We start from the raw sequence: 20,076 nt of genomic DNA on the forward strand, positions 1-20,076 counted from the left end.
CAGATATTTTATAGTACAATTGTTTATTGTAGGTACATAATATCTGCGAACTACTAAACTAGGCATAAATACAAACAAACAATAATAAAAAAATTAACAAGGTATTAGGAAATCTAAGCCAGTGGTATTCAACCGGTGTCTCTACCAAATCTTGGGTGCCGTAATCTATAAAAATGGGTCATGACAAGTCTTTTTTGTTTTAAAAAAATAAGTCTATTATAAAATTATAAATTATGGATTCGAATAAATTATGAATGAATTGAAGAACCAAATAGTTGGGGCGCGCAAAAAAAAAATTAAAATAGTAGAGGAGCTCCGTCCCCCTGCGCACCCCCCCCCCCCCAATTCGAGCACTGGTTTCAAGAAAAAAACCTAGCAAAAGTGAATTTTTTCCTTAATATATTGTTTAGGGGAGCGTTTTTAGCCTTTCAGCGTTAGGGAAAAACTACCTATGAATTTTTTTTTAGTACCAAATATTTTTAGAAATGTCCTCAGCTTACTGAAAAATACAATATACATGTTGTGTAGAGTATTTGTTTTCCAGGAAGCAGCATACCAAGGGGGGTGCTATAGCACCCTAGCACCCCCCTCTGGATCCGCGCATGTCTCCGTGGGTTTGCATTTCTCCGAATTGCTTGATAAATTTATATTTTTATCTAGTTTGTTCTATTTTAGAATACAAGGCTGGGCATTAATGAGTTAAAAAGTTAAAGTTAAGTTTGACTTGTTAAGACTGTATTTTCGTCTATCACTATAATATTCTAGACAAATTTAATGTTGCAAAAATGTATTGTAATTATTACAGTAAAACTCGCTTAAGACACTTTTTAAGGAACCAGCTTTCTAGAGTGTCTTAAGCGGGAAAGCGTCTTATTCGAGAATCGAACAAAAAATTAAATGATTGAAATATAACCGAGTTTATTTTATAACTCCTAATATAAGATTATCGATAAGTTCTCGTATACGAATGAAATTTCTATTTTTATTTTCACACAAGTACACAACTATACTAAAATAAAAAAATTATCGTAATCTACTGAACAAAAGAGTGTCTTGTCCGATTATAGTTAGAGAACCGAGCCTTAACAGGTGGTTTTTACATCGACTAGTATAGGAAATGCTTAGGGACCAGGCACGCCCGCAGAGATGCAGCTCAGGGGGGGCAAACAAAATTTTTTTGATTCTTTGCTCATTTTATGTGCGGTGGTAAACAGATTATAAGACAAATTGAAAGCACTGCTACAGAGAATAGAGTACAGACTGACTGCGCAGACATTTAAATATGGTCAATTATGAAAAATACTATCGACAGGAAATGTGAACATATATTGGGAATTATAATTTGTAAGATATCGATATCGCAATCGCAGAAACCGCTAATCGGTTTTAATATTATATTAGGTATCTGTAATTCTGTCGTAAACGTCGTACATTATACGATATAATTTATAATCCCGTTTGCTTTATTGCTTTCCAAGTATTTTGATTTGATTATTATAATATTATGTTTTTCATACACGATTTCGGCAATTACGCCTAACCAGATAAAAGTATTGAAAATAATCGTAATGTCTTTTATTGCGATTAAATACCTCCTATATGACTTGTTAGATACAAGGATTGTCGAATAGTCGCTCAAGATCAACTTTATGTAAAAAAACTTCCAATTTCGTAAGTGACACGAAAAATCTCAGGGGGGCAACGGCTCCCACTGGCCCCTCCCTCCGGGCGTCCCTGTTAGGGACCGACGGAAAACAGCGTCTTATGATGCGGGAAAGCGTCTTAAGCGAGTTTTACTGTAATTCATTCTTATAGGTATACTATTATCAAACCTATATTATGTTCTGGGGGTGGATCCAATATCTACTATTGAAAACACACGAATAATGAATCGTTGTTTATACTTTATAAAATAACTTCTTCAAAACAAATATACTTTATATTAGGTAGATTAGATTGGTTAGATATGTTTTTGGAGGAAAAATACATATTATAATCTATACCTAATACCTACTTGTTTGTTTAAAGGTTATCCCGATCATTATTTGTCAATACTTAACCGTACACTACACCGCACGTAAAAATTTTTTGCCATCAAATAATTCGTCAATATATTTATGGATATAATAGAATGGACATAAGAATTTAGAATACAAGATGAATTATTGATCCATACAAGGTAATACACCTATAGCTAGCTCAGGCCCATTTTTCATCTATTCAAATTTTAATTTTTTGAATTTTAAATTAGGTATACACAACTGACAATTTTAGATCTGTCATCACCATTTGGAGCAGAAAAATGCTTCAATTTTCTACTTCATTATCTTTTCTGGCAGGAAAGTGAATCTATTTGGTAATTTGGGTGGTCAAAAGTAATTAAGAAAAGAAATTTTTATCACCACAGGACACTCTTACAATGGTATTATAAAAGTTGGTCCTTAAGTAGATATATTTGAAAATTCCAAAAATTAGAATTTGATGTAATTTGTTATTAGAGAAAAATGGGGGTGGAGTGATCGCATGCTTGGTAACTATTTATAGGTACTTATATAGACGTTTTAGTATATATAGTATAATGTCTGTATGATTGTAATTCTTAAATATATATTATTGAGTATACCTATAAGCCTATTGACACGATAACACTATTTTTTTTATTTAGGAATAAAATATAAAACAAGCAATATAATATACATCAATGCATATAAATAATAACAGTGAAAATTTAAAGGCTAATATTATTAAAACCATAATTAACCTCATTCGTTTTGTGAAAATGAAAAAATTAATTTTAATTTAAACAATACAATTCAAAAGTATCTATTTAACTAGTATTATATAGGTACACTATTATGTATATGGCAATTTGATTTTCTATAGGTAGCATTTTAAATTGAATATGTGTACAGCTAACATAAAATCTTAAGATGTAAGTATACTCTGATACTCATCGTAGGTATACCATTTAATTAGTTCTAATAACAAAGCTTGAATCTATTTTATTGTTTTGTAAAATCAAATGTATGTTCATTAACATAAATTTAAATATGAAGTTAAAGCAATAATTTAATAGTAGGTATTAGTTATACACTTATAATTATACCTTAATCTAATATTACTATTGTTTGTTATTATTTACATACATTTAAAAATAATATCCATTACAATGTGTCAGAGTAACTACAAACATAATTTAAATGCGGATTATTGAATTCTGTATATTTTGCATATTATTGAAATGGCAGAGTCCGATTAGTCCGAAAAGTGACAGTAAGTGTAAGTCATTAAAAATAGTTATTTATTCCATAGCTATTTATGGTTTGAAGAAGTTTTGGCATATTTACCAAACAGTAATATAAATTCAAGTTGACAGCTCAAGATTATTTAATGGGATAATTTGTAAAACTAAAGTTTTCTGAATACAAATTCATAATATTTAGAGAAAACGAAGTTTTAAAAATATACAGCTTATATTACAATTTATTTCCATTGTAAGTACCTACTACCTATTACTGAAACAGTGAAACAGTGAAACAACATTTTAATTAAAAATATAACTGTATGAGTGTTGAATAATAGGTACCATTTAAGCTTATAAACAAGGAAAAACTAAAATTTAAATTTGACCGTTGTGTCATAGTTAATTATTTTAATTTAATTAAAAATAGTCAATTAAAAATAAAAACTAACTAAATAAAAATGTATATATTATATTTTGTTAATTTTATTTGTTAATTCAAATATTGCTTGCACTAATATTTGAACTATTTAATACAAACGAATCAATTGAAATAGCAAAATCTTCACAGTACTGCACACACGCATTAACTAATCTAACTATTCAGATACATTTAATTAAAATCTTCTGCACAAGCAGCTATCGATTATCTGACTATATTATAATATTATCATTTGAAAGACTTATATGCAGAACTAGCAGAAAACCTATAGTATATATAGATATCTATACAATGGCCTTAAAAATCAATAAATACTTTCACTCGAGATAGAATTATTATGCCTATAGTAGGTAGGTAAATATATACATATATACATAATATAGCATTCCGTTCATTTACAAAACATCTGTCGACAAAACAGAATCTTAAATGATCAATTTAAATTTAAAATAATTTTTTTTTATCTTAGGTTAAACTGGTCATTATTCTCCCCCCCCCATAAATTCCATAGGTTATTTTTCCTCAAAAATATTCAGGATCGAATTTCCTCGGTATACAACGGTACTTATGTCAGAAAACTGAACAGGAAACTCTGCATAATAACCGTGTACCTATTTAATCTTTTGAATGTGGGATAATATCTGTGCAGGCCCACGTAAAAGTGCAAACCAATATAAATTGTTCAACGCGAATATTATGTAAATAGGCACCTTTATTAAAGTTGTACTTAGGATACAGAAACAGCGCTACGAAACGGTTATGACCCAATTATCAGCTAAAATGTCATACAAAGAATGCAAAAATATTATATTTTATTATACTGGCTTAGGTACATATTATAATATAATATTATATATATTATACACAACTTGGGTTCGGTTGGACGAATATCGAGACTATGTGCAAAATGATTTTCATGTATGAAAATTATGGTCGTTCATCCCAACCTAGTTTATTTTCACCAACTAACCATGGGGCTCTGTGCGATGGCACAGCTTGCACAGTTTTGCACAAATACACCTCATAATATTATGTTCATAAACACTATACAGCAGCTATAAGTTTAAAATATAGTTAAATTATTGTATAATATTTTTACGAATTTAGCCGTTGACAATGCAGTAAATATCGTAAAATATAATTATATACCACTCACCACTGCAGCAGAGTTTTTTTTTAATGGTCAAAAGGAGATTTGATGAAATCCATAAGTCAGTGGTTAATAACACGGTGAATTCCTTTGGGAAGCGATTTTTTTTCTCAGGTCGAGTATTAAAAACAATCACACATAATATATATATATATGTGTGTGTGTATTATATATGCTATGGTATACAGCGAGTATATATATATGTGTATAGATAAGTGCGCGCGCTTTTTTTTTCTTATAAATTATCAATTCAAGTCATGCTCAAGGCTAGGGGGTTGTTCGAGAGATGTTTTATAGGCCCGCGTATTTTTCCATGAAGTCTACGTACGCGCATAAAATATACTTGACAACGACAGACAGTTGGTCGCTAAGCATCGCCATATTTGACGGAAGAAGGAAAAAATGTTAATAAAAAAAAAAAAATAATAATAATAAGAATAAGAATAATAAAATAAATAAATAAAATAAAAATCGCACTAGGTAAGACACATCGCCGGTAGACTTAACGTCGTCTCACTGCTACGACAACATACGCGTACATAATATATATAGGTATAGTGCGACTGTAGTACGAGTAAGAATTCGCGTCAGCTTCGCAATCTATATATCCTTGCTAATGATGAATTATTAATTAGTCGCACACCGTACGTTTAGAATTAGTTGAGTTCTCTTATTTATCATTATTATTATATTTTTTTCTTCCATCATCTGATCCGACGCGGACAAGCTGTCTGGTGGAAATGATTTCTGGAAAATCATATATATATATATATATATATAATATAAACTACGCGATGAGGACGACTTGTAAATCTACAACAGAATGTCACGTCGGCAGCGACGAGGTCATTTTATGGGTATCGTATACAATAATAATAATAATAATAATAATAATAATATATAATAATGTTACACGTTCTTAGATACACACCTATATATATATATATTTATATATATATAGATATATTATGCATATAGATAGGTATTGAGGCTGGGTTATATGTTATTATAGGTATTAGTTCACTAAAACGACCGTGATGACCTATACATATTACTTTTAAAAAAGAACACACAAATAAGGTATTATATAGTTAAGCGTATGAGTTTGTAAGCATATTGTATTTTGCTATCGTCACGATATGTACTATTATTTATTAGTAAGTTGTTACATACTACAGAGTATATTATTTAATATATATACTTACACTCCCCCCGAATTAAACATTTCAAATGCATTTACTATAATTTTAGTCTAACAAAAAATATAACATGTAGGTAGGTAGGTACAAAATACAAATTTTACAAATTTATAATTCGCATACAATTTCTAATTCACATCCCTATCGATTAGTGGCGATCATTGTACATTTGTACATAATGGTAATATATTGAATTACATTTTTCAAAATCTATTTTCAGAATATTTTAATTTCCACGGCCAATTGACCGCACTTCAACGCAAATGTTCACTGACGCTGAGTACCTACCTACCAAAATGCACAGATAAACATCGGATAAAATAGAACAACACAATTTTTTCACAGCAAGATTGTTGTTCTCATTATATCACAACATTCACAACGTTGAACGTACCTATTTCGACAATATATTTTAAAACCGAATATTAATAATAGTGTCTAGTGTCTACAACGGGTAGGTAGTGTAAGAAATAGGTTTTGACCATAACTTACAAATTAAGTTTGACTGTTTTTATTTGAAAGTACCATAAAATTAAGTATGCAAAACGCGCATTTTGAAGAAATAATCTAAAAACGTTGGGAACTGAACTGAATTTATGCCAAACTTAAAGTTTTATACTTTTGGATTTAAAACGTGATATTTTTGTGCACCTACTCAGAAAAGTCAGATTTATAAACTGTAACTAAGATTATGTAATTAATCATATTAATTACAATAATTGACAATCAATATTTGTTCAGAGTATTTAATCTGAACTTGGATTCTCATATGAACTCATATAAGTTACCTAATTGTTAATAAATAGAGAAATAAAATTTTCAGTGAACTTAATATATCACTCAAAAATATTCCTACTCGCTACCCCCTTAAACAAGCTTCAGATCCACCCGTTCTTTATAGTGTTAACTGTTTATACGCATTCGATTTGTAATGAATACATAAAAATTATAATAATTATAATACCTTTTTAAAATATAATACGAATTTATTATTTTATACACAGCCGAATGTCTCGTAGTATTTTCACCGTTAATAATAATATTTTTTCGGTTTTAATAAAAATCTCAAACAACAAACTTAACTCAAAATAAAAATAAAAATTGTTCACGGTCTCTACAAGTTTGATTACATTAAATTACTTAAAAAAATTATTCAGGCGAGTATGTACATTGTGCAAACCACGAGGAAAACCATCCTGTATATTTTAATTTGTTATATTTGTAGGTATATCAGTATATATTATACGCAAAAGAGGCCACTGAAAAGGAGTTGAGAATTGTATTCATATAATATTATCTCTTTATTTACCGCTTTTAGGAAGGTACCTACTGTATACAATATATACAATAATATATACTACGCATATTACTGGATTTATTTATACTGCACGATGAACACACACGTGTTATTATTATTTAAGCCCACGTTAAAATAAATGGCAAATTGTACAGTTTTATGGTGCTTGTTATATATATAACGCTGTACCTACGTATACACAACTTTGACATTAATACGTTTGTTTCCTTTTTGCAGTAAAATGAGTGGCTGTAATGAGTTCGATTTTTTTCTGTACGTTCACTACAAGAAATTGGCTAGATCGTCAAAAAAAGAAGTGAAAAAGTAGGTTAAAAAGAGTTATTTTAGGCCCAAGATTGGGAAACATAAGTTCACATCAGTCATGGCGAATGGCCATAAATTCCAGAGGTTTGAATATTATCCCAAACGAACCGCTTAATGGCATAGACGATACTTTTAAACGCGGGTCGAGACTATACGAATTATACGAATACTATTGTATAGCAGTAAGCCAGTGTAGCTGTAATGTTATGAGTCGTCACTCGTCAATAACTATTACATTTTCTATGCACAAAAGGGTAATAAGTATTAATAATAATAACAGCCATCATATCCAGGTTTGCAGTGTGGTGGAACTATCGCATGCGGCAGAAATGTGCTTAAAATATATATGTTTAAAAAGTATGCATACGATTAAACGACTTTAAACGTTAAAAAAAGTGGATCAAGTACCTACATAGATATTTTATTTTCGAATAATTAATATTTATTAGGTATATAGTATTATTATAGGAGCAGTATATTCCGTGGTTATTACAGCCACTCGTTTTCGTACGTTAGCTGACGACCATAACATACCAACGCACCTATTAATTATATTTTATGGGAAATGGGAATGTGTATAACTCGCGTGTGATCTCGGTCGCAGTGGCGAGCCATAGAGTTAATATATTAATACGATTGCGTATTCGTATATTTTATTTACAATATTGACTACATATTATATAGTCGCACAATCAAAAATGACTTATACCTTATGACCTGACAGTCAACAATTGCAGCAGTAGTTTCCAAAGTCCTCAAACATCAATATTTCACTATATTAGATCAGCTGTGCTGCTTGTTACTTGTAAGTCCACTGCACCTTGCAGCCCACGCCGTCGTACCCATGAAGTCTAAAATCTGACTCTTAAGCTATGTCCTTGTAATAATTATTAATTATTATACTCCACGTGTTTGTACGAATCACAATTATTATAAACTAATGAAACCAAAATAGCACAAGACATGTGCAAATTTTTCGCTGCAAGGTTTTCCAATATAATGGTTAGGTAGGTACTTCCTTAACATTTTTAAATATTAGTGTAAATTGTAACTGTGTCATGTGAAGCATATTATTTATAAATTATGTTAAATATATTTGTATAGGTATTATATGTATACCGAATTGAAAAATGTGCAAAGTAATTTAAATTATAATTTTAAAGAACGTTGCATGCAAAATACATGGTTCGTAAGAGCAATAAGATTAACTTTTCCGAGCCATAATTAAAAAGTTTAGTATAATAATATTATTATAGTTGTATAATAGTATGTCTTTGATAAGCTCTCGTGCATATTATGTATATTTGCAGTTAATGTGGTATTTCCGATCAAATTCAAAATGTCGTTTGTATATAAATGCAAATATTATATGCGTGTGTTTATCTGCAGCTATAACATGTGATGTATATATTAATATAATAAAATATGCCGAATAAAAAATTATTTCGAAAGCAGTTTGGACGGTGAAAATGGTGCATTTGTAACTGTTTGGTGCCAACGCTATGTGCCTACCGGCAACCAAGCTATACCACGCAGGTCTATTTTTGGTAAGTATTTATAAACACGAGCCCGATGGACCAGAGTTATTGGATCATATAGCTTGATGAATTTAATTATATCCCCACCGAGGCATAGTTCACCGAATTAATATATATATATATATCATGCGCTCGGATATTATTTCGAGATCTGTAGGAAATAATTATGCGTTTTCTCGCGAGCACATAATTGTATTTAAAGGTGGCAACTGCACTTTTCGATGATATTTTAATTCAGGCAATCAGGCAGTATAATATATTGATATACATATTTCGTGTATCAATTTGTTATTTAATAAAGGTTAGGTTAGGTTTTAACCGCATTTGTAATTTTTTCTTATCAACATTTTTTACGATATGCTATCTGTTCCAGGTTTGTACAATGAGCTAATTTTATGACGATGATGATGATGATGATGATGATAATAAATAAAATAAAATAGTGAAATAGAAAACAGAGAGAAGACGACGCTGCAGTTTTATGCGAAATGTGTCGCAGAATAAAATCTACAAGTGGCTTGACGTCGCTAAATCGTATAGCCGTATACCTACCTATGGTATAATTGTATAAATATATAATTGTATCAGCTGCTTGATTTTTGGTGTTTGAAAAATACCTATTTATTCTTAGTTATTATGTTCTACCACGAGTGAATTTTCATATTAAACAACATAACCGGGATAATAACTTATTAGTAACAGTATTAATAATTGTAGGTGTTTACTTTTACATGTGAAATATCACAAGCAGAAAATATAAATAAAAAGAGTGGTTTGGTGGTGTATTTGTATTTTTATGAATATCTATTTCATGTATATCATTTAGCTGCAGGTACCTATTATAAGTTTTTATTCCACGTTTTAAGGGTTTCGTTTAAAAAAATACCGTTAAATAAAGGTTTTGGAACATTGCAAGATAATAATTATGGATATATTTAAAATCAAATATATTTTGACCCAAACAAAATAAAAATAAATAAAATCTTAAAATACTTATAATATAATTAAAATACCTACCAATAATATAGGTATTTTAGTATTTATTTAATAAGCCATACTGATGGCAGAAAAATATCCAATTATCCACTATCCATATCAAACTGTTCAGTCAATTATAATATTATGGTAGTTCACCTTGCTCTGGATGAATTTTCATTCATCATAATATTGTCGGTACTTATATATTTTTCAAAAAATTTAAGGATATTATGTTAAATATTTAATATCTCGTCTATGATTTTAAGAACAGTTCATTTAGGTTTATATAACTCTTAAATGTCGTCCAGTTTTCGTTTATTTGCAATAGTGCCAAATTTTTTTGCCAGTTTATAGTTACCTATAATACTGCTATACTTAATCAAAGAACATAATAATACATAAATGACATGTTTGATTTTTCTATAAAAATTAAATATTTAAATTAAGGTAATATATTATGTTATTCTGCAAGTATAGCTATAAACGATATATATAATATAACTATATATAATTGTCCGGTATTTAAATAAGGCGCGAAGGTTTAATTTTTTTTTATCAAATTATTTGGACCACAAGGACCGCATATTGATACACTATGATGAAACTAACGGTAATGAGACAGTAACTACAAATTCATGCGTTCCATAATTTTTACTTTTATGCATACGAATTTTATATACACCACAGAGTAAAGTTTTCGCATTTAAATGACAAAATGCAAGTGTCCGGATGTAAATATAATACAAGTGGTGTACTCCATATATACAATTTATAATATTATAAATAATTTTACCATTGATAAATAAGTACCTGTAGCCTGTAGGTGATTAAAACTTTAGACTAATGCAGTCCATGCAGATAATAAACTACCTTTATACTATATAGTATTATAGTGCGATCGTGTTTGTATTAAAATTCGAGTAAATCACTCAGCAAGAAATGTTCTACTTATTATAGGTAGTTCTTAATTAATGTGTTTTATAAATTTAATATATCATCCATTGACCATTTTGCATAAACAAACATGTTTGTATATGTATATATTACTATAATATTATATTAGACAGTGACGTAGCCAGAAAATTTTTTTTTTTGGGAGGGCACTTAATTTTTTTTCTCTATAACCTTTGAAATGCTAGAATATCTAATTATGACCCCTTTGTTCATAAAGTGTATCTACTCTTTTTATGACTATATATTTATGTTAACAACTATGGTAGGTAAGTACCTATACATTTAATACAACAATGTATTAATATTATTGTAAACCACAGGTTAATCGTTAATGTATCCATTTATAAGCATATTTTTTATCACAAAATATTGTGACGTGACTGCGCAAATGTATGTAAGTTACTGAGTTCCAAGAATCTTAGCCGTCGTTTAACTTTAATTACATAAAGCGTTCGGGAACTCAAAAACACTAATGATCAGTAACTACACACACAATCACACAGCACTGACGATGGATGTACAATATTTCCTAAATCTGACCCCTTCAAAATAGTTCGCTTTCGACAGTCTTAACTTTTAATTTTTATCAAGCATAATATAATATAATTTAAACAAGCCATAAAAAATGTCGGGGGGCATGTGCCCCCAGTGCCCACCTCCTGGCTACGGAACTGATATTACATGTAGCAATGAAGAATTCTGCGGAAATGTTTATTTACTCTGATTCAGGGAAACTCATCTAAGATCTGACATTTTTATTTCAAATATTCACTCTCCGTAATTTTAAACTTATGTTTTTGAAGTTTATGCCAAAATTATACACACTTAATATTTTGGTGGTCTTAGAATATTTTGTTTTTTTCCGTCTCAGATGTTCACTGTTAATAATATAATATAATGACACCATATATAAGCAATTATGTTTCAATCAACAAATCAGCACTTAATGTATATTTTAATTTAGGATTTTTTTTTTTTTAATGCACTAGAAAAAATGTACAGTAATTATATATTTATGTAGGTACTACTATAAAGTCTTAATTTAATGAATCATAGCTCTTTTTTAATTTAACTTAATTATGGTACATAAATTTAATATACTAAAATTAAATATGACGACGGTAAACTTGGATCAAACTTTGATTTAAACACCAAACGCTTAAATATATTTAATTCACATTTATCATATTTAGGATTAGGATGCTTATATACTAAAAAATGAATAAATATGTATGAATTTATGTAATAAAAATAAATAAATATTAAAATATGCATAATATGAAACATATTTTTATTATTTTTTAATTATTTAATTGTAATTATAAAGGTGCATTTAAAATATATATGCAATTATCAATTACAATTACAAGTGCATATAAATTAGGTACTAATACATTTTTTAATTAAGAAAGTTCGTTGAACAACATTAGTTTGTTTTAAATGTTGACTGTGTACCTGCATGTATATCTCCGAATCGCAATAGAATTCCTGACAATAAATAAGCGTTTGTTTTCATATTATCTATTAAATAAAATACAGATATTTAAACTTGGATTCAATTTTAGTTACCAAATAATAGTTTTTTTACGTTTTATATCGAATACCTTAAGTAATTAAAAGCAAAAAAGTTCAATTATGCACTTACATGCTAAATTTTGAAAAATATACAATCAAAATAAAATTTTGATATTTCAATCTAAGGAGCACGAAACAAATTTCTATCTAATAATACATGCAAAATAATAATTTAAAAAAAATAATTCCTATTTATAACAATCATCTTACTTAGTTTATACTTTATATGGGAAAATAACATAATAATAATTTAGACTAGATATTTTATACTATAGTTTTATAAAGTACCTATGTATAGACATTGTATAGACATTTGTTTATTAGCTTTACGTTGTTTATAAAGTAGATAAATACAAGTGATTTCTTAACATACAACAAAATACTATCATAACATTTATGGATATTTTAGGCCTTAACATAGGTAAAAGTACTTATGACTTATTAGTTACATTTATTGTTATTTATTGATATTAGGTACTATGAACTATGAAGCATGATTTAATTTCGTAAAAATGGCGTGATTTCTGGTCACGTCGTGCGTCCTGTAACATAAAGTTCTAATAATGATTTGTACAACTGTTTAATAAAGTTTATGGGTGTATAAATAATGAAAATAATAAAATAATCTTTACTGTTGATTGCACACATTATTAATTTCATATTATTATTGTCTGTTTGTTATCTTAAATAAATGAAAGTTTAGTGACTTATAGTCGTAGGTATATAGAAGTAATCAAGCTCGAAGGAGAGATGGTTTGAATATATTATATACGTACCTATTTATAGTTTAGTTACAATGTAGTTGTGAGGTATATTATAATGATGAACCAAAATTGTATTAGATCGTGTGAGTTTGATATGTGACATGTGCGCTTTGTATAAGTCATTGTAACAATATCGCATTATCATTATAATAATTTATAAACTTGTCGTTGTATGGTAAATAGACGCAACGGGAATCTCTAAGCAGTCTAAGTATAAGGTACGTAACTATATTGTAGGAACCGTATTCAAAATGTATGTTGAGTATCGATTGACTATTAGCTAATAGTGGCTGTTATTAGTATTTTAAATTAATAATATTGGTAATAGTTTTCGGACATTTTTGTAAGTATGATGATGTCACTGCAGACGTTAATAATTATTTACTTCTCAGTTCTCACGCTCTGATAAATATATGTTCTAGCTCTGTACAGTCGTCAGTCACTCTTAATAAAATTCGTTATTTAAAGATTATATTAAAATTTTGAATACAATTTAAGGAACGTACCTTGTGAGATATTTGGTGATAGATTTATTACATATAGAGACAGACAGAATCTGTCATAATCATAGTAGATCCATTGCTAGTACATTCAAACTTTTCGATACATTTTATGTAAACCATTAATCGTGCATTTCTAGGTATTCAAAGTTGTTCAGCACATGATTTTTTATGACACAATATATTATAGGTAACTATTGATGTAATAGTAATTTATTAATTATTAAGTAGTGACTGTACTTCAATATTGGTCTTATATAACCTATAGGTACCCTGTACGAATTTAGATTTCGGTGCCATTCACTGATAAAAAACGTTTTACGACTATTTAATTGTTTAAATTTTTATTAGTTAACAGTTCTTTTTGAAAAACATATAATGTTAGTGATTGGTGACCTAGATAACACATTGTACCTAGAATATATATATTATAGGTAGGTAGTCAGAACTCAGAATATAGGTTAGGTTATAACTTATAAACTTATAACCAGTGGTGTATGCAAGGCCAAATTTAGACTTTCAGATGTTCGGGGGAAATCTTTTTTAGAGGCTTCTATCAGTAAAAAAATAAAAACATCCAATATCTAAGCAGTTGAGGAAAAAAATTAAAAATTTTCAAACTTGCACGTTATATAACTATATCTACCTAAAACATGTTTATATCAGATTTGAAATACCACCGTTTATTTATCACTGCAGATTTCGAAATTAATTTAAATATAGTAATATTATAATGATATTATTAAACTTTTATAATTTGAAGAATAAAAATAAATATATAATATTAATCTTATAACATTTTATTTATTCAAATGTTGAAATTAAATTTTCATACTGTAAATTATAATTACAGTTTAATTAAATTTAATACTTTCAAATTTGTATGTACAGTAAAAAGTACAATTAAAATAATTTAATTCACATTTTTTATAAATTTGGTACTTTCCTTGATTTTTTTCTTGTATGGTCATCACTTTCATTAAACAATTTTATTTTATGGTATTCCACCATCTGGATGCCTTTCAAACATCTGATATTCGGGATAAGTGTCCTTAAAGACCTCTGTAAAATCCGGCCTTCCAGGGCGTATGTATAGATACTTTATATATGACTTTTGTGTGAGGGGGTCAGTGGAAAAAATCTAACTCATGCACAAAATATAGACATTTTTGTTTTAAAGTATTTATATTAGTTTATTATTACGTAAAAAAAATAATAATTGTGTGTGGGAATTAAGCCCCCAAATGCAAATATCTAATAGTTACGGCATGTTAATATTGTACCTACATTGGTGTACAACTGCAAAAAGACATGATAAAAAGAAAAAAGAAAAATTGATAGGTACTTACTAGTTCCAAACGTATGAAAATAAATTATGAAAATTATATTTCAGAGGGGACTAATGTCTCCATATAGTTTTAAGCGTTCCATACATAATTTTATGAATAATGTCTAGTGTATAAAATCCTAATTTGTTAAAGGGACGCTTTTTAACCGCCGTCAGAGGTAGGGGGACTGAGTCCACCCGCGTCCCCTTACTTTACCTCTGGTTAGAGATTACTTTTAGTTGTTACTTATTTGATACCTCTTCTACCAAGTATCAACGACTTTTTAGGTACCTATACAAGATTTACCATTTTCTCGAACTAGTGTGAACTTCCCCTAATGGAGTTGCATTGATATGTATACTTTGGAAACTATATTATAATTATAATATATATGAATACATAATATTTTACTAATTTTAGATAGCAAAGTGTATAAATTAGAACATAAGGTGTAACGTGTAATTAAGTGCTAGTACCTACACTTTAGTCTATATTATTCTGTCTAATACTCTGATGTTTATGATATAAATTCAATGGTTCACAAGTTATTATAGAAAGCACGTTTGCTTTATTGATTAGAGTTTATAGACACAATATAATAATTAATAACTAATGAGTAATGACATTTTTAAAAGTTTAAAATTCGTTAACTAAAACACTAAAGAAATGGAAATTAAGAAGTGTAGGATTTCACTATTTTATCAACATAAAATATAATTTCAAATGTAATAAAATAAAATTCAAACATTAAAATGCATACCTACTATTTAAAAATAAAGAACGTTTTAAAACATATTAAAATGAAACATTAATATGCAGACATAGTACTGCAGAGTTTGAATTGAAAACACAATTTACCATGATGAATTTAGAATTGTATTTAAAGATATAAAAGTATATTAAAACATTCTATGTTAGCAATTCGCTATTAATATAAAGCATACCTACGTGGCTACGTGAAAAGTCTGGCACAACTTATATACAGATTTTTCTTTCGGTCTTTAATTCGTCAGAATGTTACCTACATCTTACATAATATACTTTGATGAATCATGCACATATGAATATATGATATATATTACCGTTGTGTATAACTACGTAGTAATTGATTGTCATTTGTCGTAGGTGTATATAATTGTTTTTTGTTTATGTTTAACTGTTATAGACGAGACAAAACCACCGAAAAAATTAAATACTTCAACAAATCTACACAATAATCGAGAGCCAATAAACAGCAGAAAAAACTACGTTCTACTGAGCCGCAGTGCATCTTGCAGACTGCAGTCGGCGACGTTTGGCGTTTAGAAACGAATTAATTATCACTCGTCCCAAACTGGGCTTACGTTATGGTACCTATATATACAAATTTTCGCGTTTTGCCGGAACTAGGAACTTGGCAAACCGAGTGTAAGAACTAGTCTTAACACCTATACTATAATAAATTTTAAATATAATAAAAATAATAAAAATAATAAATAATCATAACAACAACAATATGTAGGTACCTATGTAATATAACAATATTATAGAAAAAAAATATGGCGAACAGTCGCGCGTTATTATATAGGAAGCGCATTATTCGCCGGAAGGTGGATCTTAACGCCGTTGGGGAGGTACTACGGTCGCACCGTATATGGTCAAGTTTGCCTAATTTGGCTCGGGCAACTCTTCTAAATACGGCAAGCAAGGCGGCGGGGGAGGTCGCGGCGGCCCGGGAGAAGGGGGCAGCAGCACGAAATAATATACAATGTAATAATAATAATAATAATAATAAAAATAATAATAATAATAAACGATAGCGCGCGCGACCGTCCGCCGCTGTTACCACAACCGTTCGACCGACGGCGACGACGACGACTTCGACCGCGGTCCGACGACTCGTTTTCTAAGACGACCGTGGTGTATAGTGGGTATTGTAGTAGGCACGTCTTATGCCATTCCGTCGTCTGCACATGGACGTGTCACACGTGTAGTTTGTGCCCGCGCTGCACACCGTAACGACTTGACGAGCGCGCGCTATATCGTATTTATTTTTTTTATCGACATTAATAAAAAATATTTTACGACAGAAAATTCGTCGTCGTGCGATACTACTTCAATATAACACCGTCATCGTTTATATTTAATATATAATATATATATATATTATTACAATTTTTACGCGCGTTCCGTGTCCGTCTGGCAGTCATTATGTGCGGGAGGCGACGTTAAACGCTGTCCGCCGATTTCGTCGTGTGTTCGCGTACCCATATAAAATACACTGTGTATATTATAATAATATAATAATAATATTATATAATCGACGCCGATCCCGCCGGAGTACCGCCACGCGCCCGACGTCTTGAATATTGTGTACAATTTTTTAAAATTTTTAAAAATAGAAAAACCGCGCGGCACATGCGCCACTAGTTCTATTATTGTACGAACGCAGGTCGAATTACTCGTGCTCGAGTGGTGGCGGGAGGGCAACCGTGGAATTCAACACGACGACGGCATAACCGTTCGTATCTTCATCGCAGTGGCAACAGCACACCGCCGGTGTTCCGCCGTTATCAGTGCCGCGGCCGTTGTTATCAGTGACGTTTGTTTTCGTTATTTTAGTTCAATTTTTTTATTATTATTGCTCCCGTTTACCCGTACTCAGAAGTATTCGTTCGTCATTTCCTTCCCGCCGAAAAGGAAATCACGAGTAGATAATATATTGTACTCGCCGCTTGCCGCGGTCGGCCGGTGCTGACCGTATCGCGTGTGCGTGCAGTGCGTGGATGACCAGTCGTAGGCGGTCAAGTGCATGAGGTGGACAGCGATGGACAGTGCGTCTGGCGGTGGCGGCCGCGACAATAGATTCGGCATGGGTTACGCGTCGAACATGTCGCTGTTGGACCCGTCGGACATTTACAACAACGGCGTTGGCGGTCAACAACAACGGCCGTCCACGTCGCGAACACCGCCCATGATGGGATGCGGTCCTGGAGGTCCTGTCCACCAGCGTGGCATCAAGCGAACCCTGGGCCCTGGCTCTAACATGTGTTATGAACCAACCGATCACCATCGGTTGGTCGATGACAACTTTTCGCCTCCTTCCGTCAAGGATGTTTCACCGTCAAATGGCAAGAAGACCAAGGGCCGTGTAAAAATCAAAATGGAATACATTGAGAATAAGTTGCGCAGATACACAACATTCTCCAAGAGGAAAACCGGCATCATGAAGAAGGTTAGTTTTGAAATTTGTTTTAATCCTACGTATATACAGCTCTTGATTTTATTTGAGTGACTATTGAGTACCTACTCATTTTTCTTTATTAATTTAAAATTCACAATCATCAGTAATTTTGATTACTTACTTTAGGTAGGATTCAGATTTTTGTTTTACATTTTTATTGATTTCTTTGTCATTTATTTTTATACTACAATGAAACCCTTGTATAGATGAAAATATTTTACATGCAGTTGATTCTTATCAAAATCATAACTTAATAAGTATAAGTTTATTAATAATATTTGTTTAAATGTTATATCCGAGGTTATGTCTGTCTTTGTAGTTATTTGTGTTAGGTATGTTAACTTAATTGAAAATTAAATATTAATGATATATACCTGTATTATTTTATGAGACAATAAAATGACCTTCATATGATTCAATTGCCAAACAGATGGTCGATTTCTTCTTGATTTTATTTATAATTTTTTTTCAAATACTTTTGTATTTTTCAATTACTTTTGTATTTTAAGATATCCATGTTATCTATTAGTATGATAACTAATGTTTAAAATAAAAATGCCACATAACGTTCTAAAAAGTGACATCTAAGTAACTAACAGATGTGTATTTCAACTCATATGTTTAGACCACCATCTGTACAAAATAAGCTTTAAATAGTAAAAAAAAAAAAGTATGTTATTATATATAACATAATATGTCAAATTACTCTTGGTACATTTTTAGTTACACAAATTTGAAATATATTACCTTATTCTTATTAAAATTGCTTTGTTTCACTTGCTTATTATTGCTTTTAGTTATTAGTTTATTAGTATATAGTTAACCTATTACCTAGGTATATTTAGTAAATTAATTTGAACTATAAGACTAAATTTGCAAAAAATAAAACATAATTTTTTTGCATTTCAGTTGATACTTCACCTTTAACTATTTAATATGAAATTTCTTAAGTTTAGTACTAATGTAATTTAGTAGTTAATAAACTAAAAAATACTTATTATCATTATTTGTTACCTTAAAATATTTAAAAAAAAATTAGTTAGGTAGGTATCTATTTGGAAATTCATTTCATATTTTAATAAAAAAAAATAAAGATTAGCTAGTACAACTTCAAGCATACTATTGTTGTTATGATAAATAGATTTTTACAACCAGACCACTGATGTAATTAAGCTTTTTTTTTTGATTACTTTACCTATTGAAACTTATATTATTTAATTTCTTATCCCGAATACTGATACCTAATAATTTTGATTGTCTTGTAGTTTTTCTTATACTTAAAAAATTATTAGTATTTTCTATGGGAATAATAATTTAATACATTGAACATATTATACCTAACTGTAATATTCTATAGGTAGTCTTAATAGTCTTATAGGTGTATAGGGATTTGCTCTCAGATTTACTAGTATAATAATACTCAATACAGTTAATTGACATGAAATATTCCAAAGTCAATTGAATAATTTTCACTAGTATAAATTTGTATTATTTGTATTGAAAAATGTGTATTATATTTATTCTAGCTAACATTTAAATCATCTATGGTTGACATGAATCATG

At 29.7% G+C, this 20,076-nt stretch overlaps 2 protein-coding genes across 2 annotated transcripts in view; one reads left to right on the forward strand and one right to left on the reverse strand.

The window, feature by feature from the left end:
* The window catches only part of LOC100570471 (alpha-tubulin N-acetyltransferase 1-like), a 30,175-nt gene extending 13,590 nt beyond the window's left edge, over window positions 1-16,585 (reverse strand). Inside the window, exon 1 of the mRNA XM_029491275.1 lies at window positions 16,373-16,585. The gene's annotated coding sequence lies outside the window, so the exon portion shown is untranslated. The remainder of the gene's footprint in view (window positions 1-16,372) is intronic.
* A 528-nt stretch (window positions 16,586-17,113) lies between these two features.
* LOC103307660 (serum response factor homolog) overlaps window positions 17,114-20,076 on the forward strand; it is an 81,781-nt gene continuing 78,818 nt past the window's right edge. Inside the window, exon 1 of the mRNA XM_008182327.3 lies at window positions 17,114-18,504. Coding sequence (XP_008180549.2) covers window positions 18,082-18,504 — 423 coding nt within the window. The 5' untranslated portion in view covers window positions 17,114-18,081. The remainder of the gene's footprint in view (window positions 18,505-20,076) is intronic.

The sequence above is a fragment of the Acyrthosiphon pisum genome, chromosome A3 (genome assembly GCF_005508785.2).
Source record: "Acyrthosiphon pisum isolate AL4f chromosome A3, pea_aphid_22Mar2018_4r6ur, whole genome shotgun sequence".
Lineage (NCBI taxonomy): Eukaryota > Metazoa > Arthropoda > Insecta > Hemiptera > Aphididae > Acyrthosiphon > Acyrthosiphon pisum.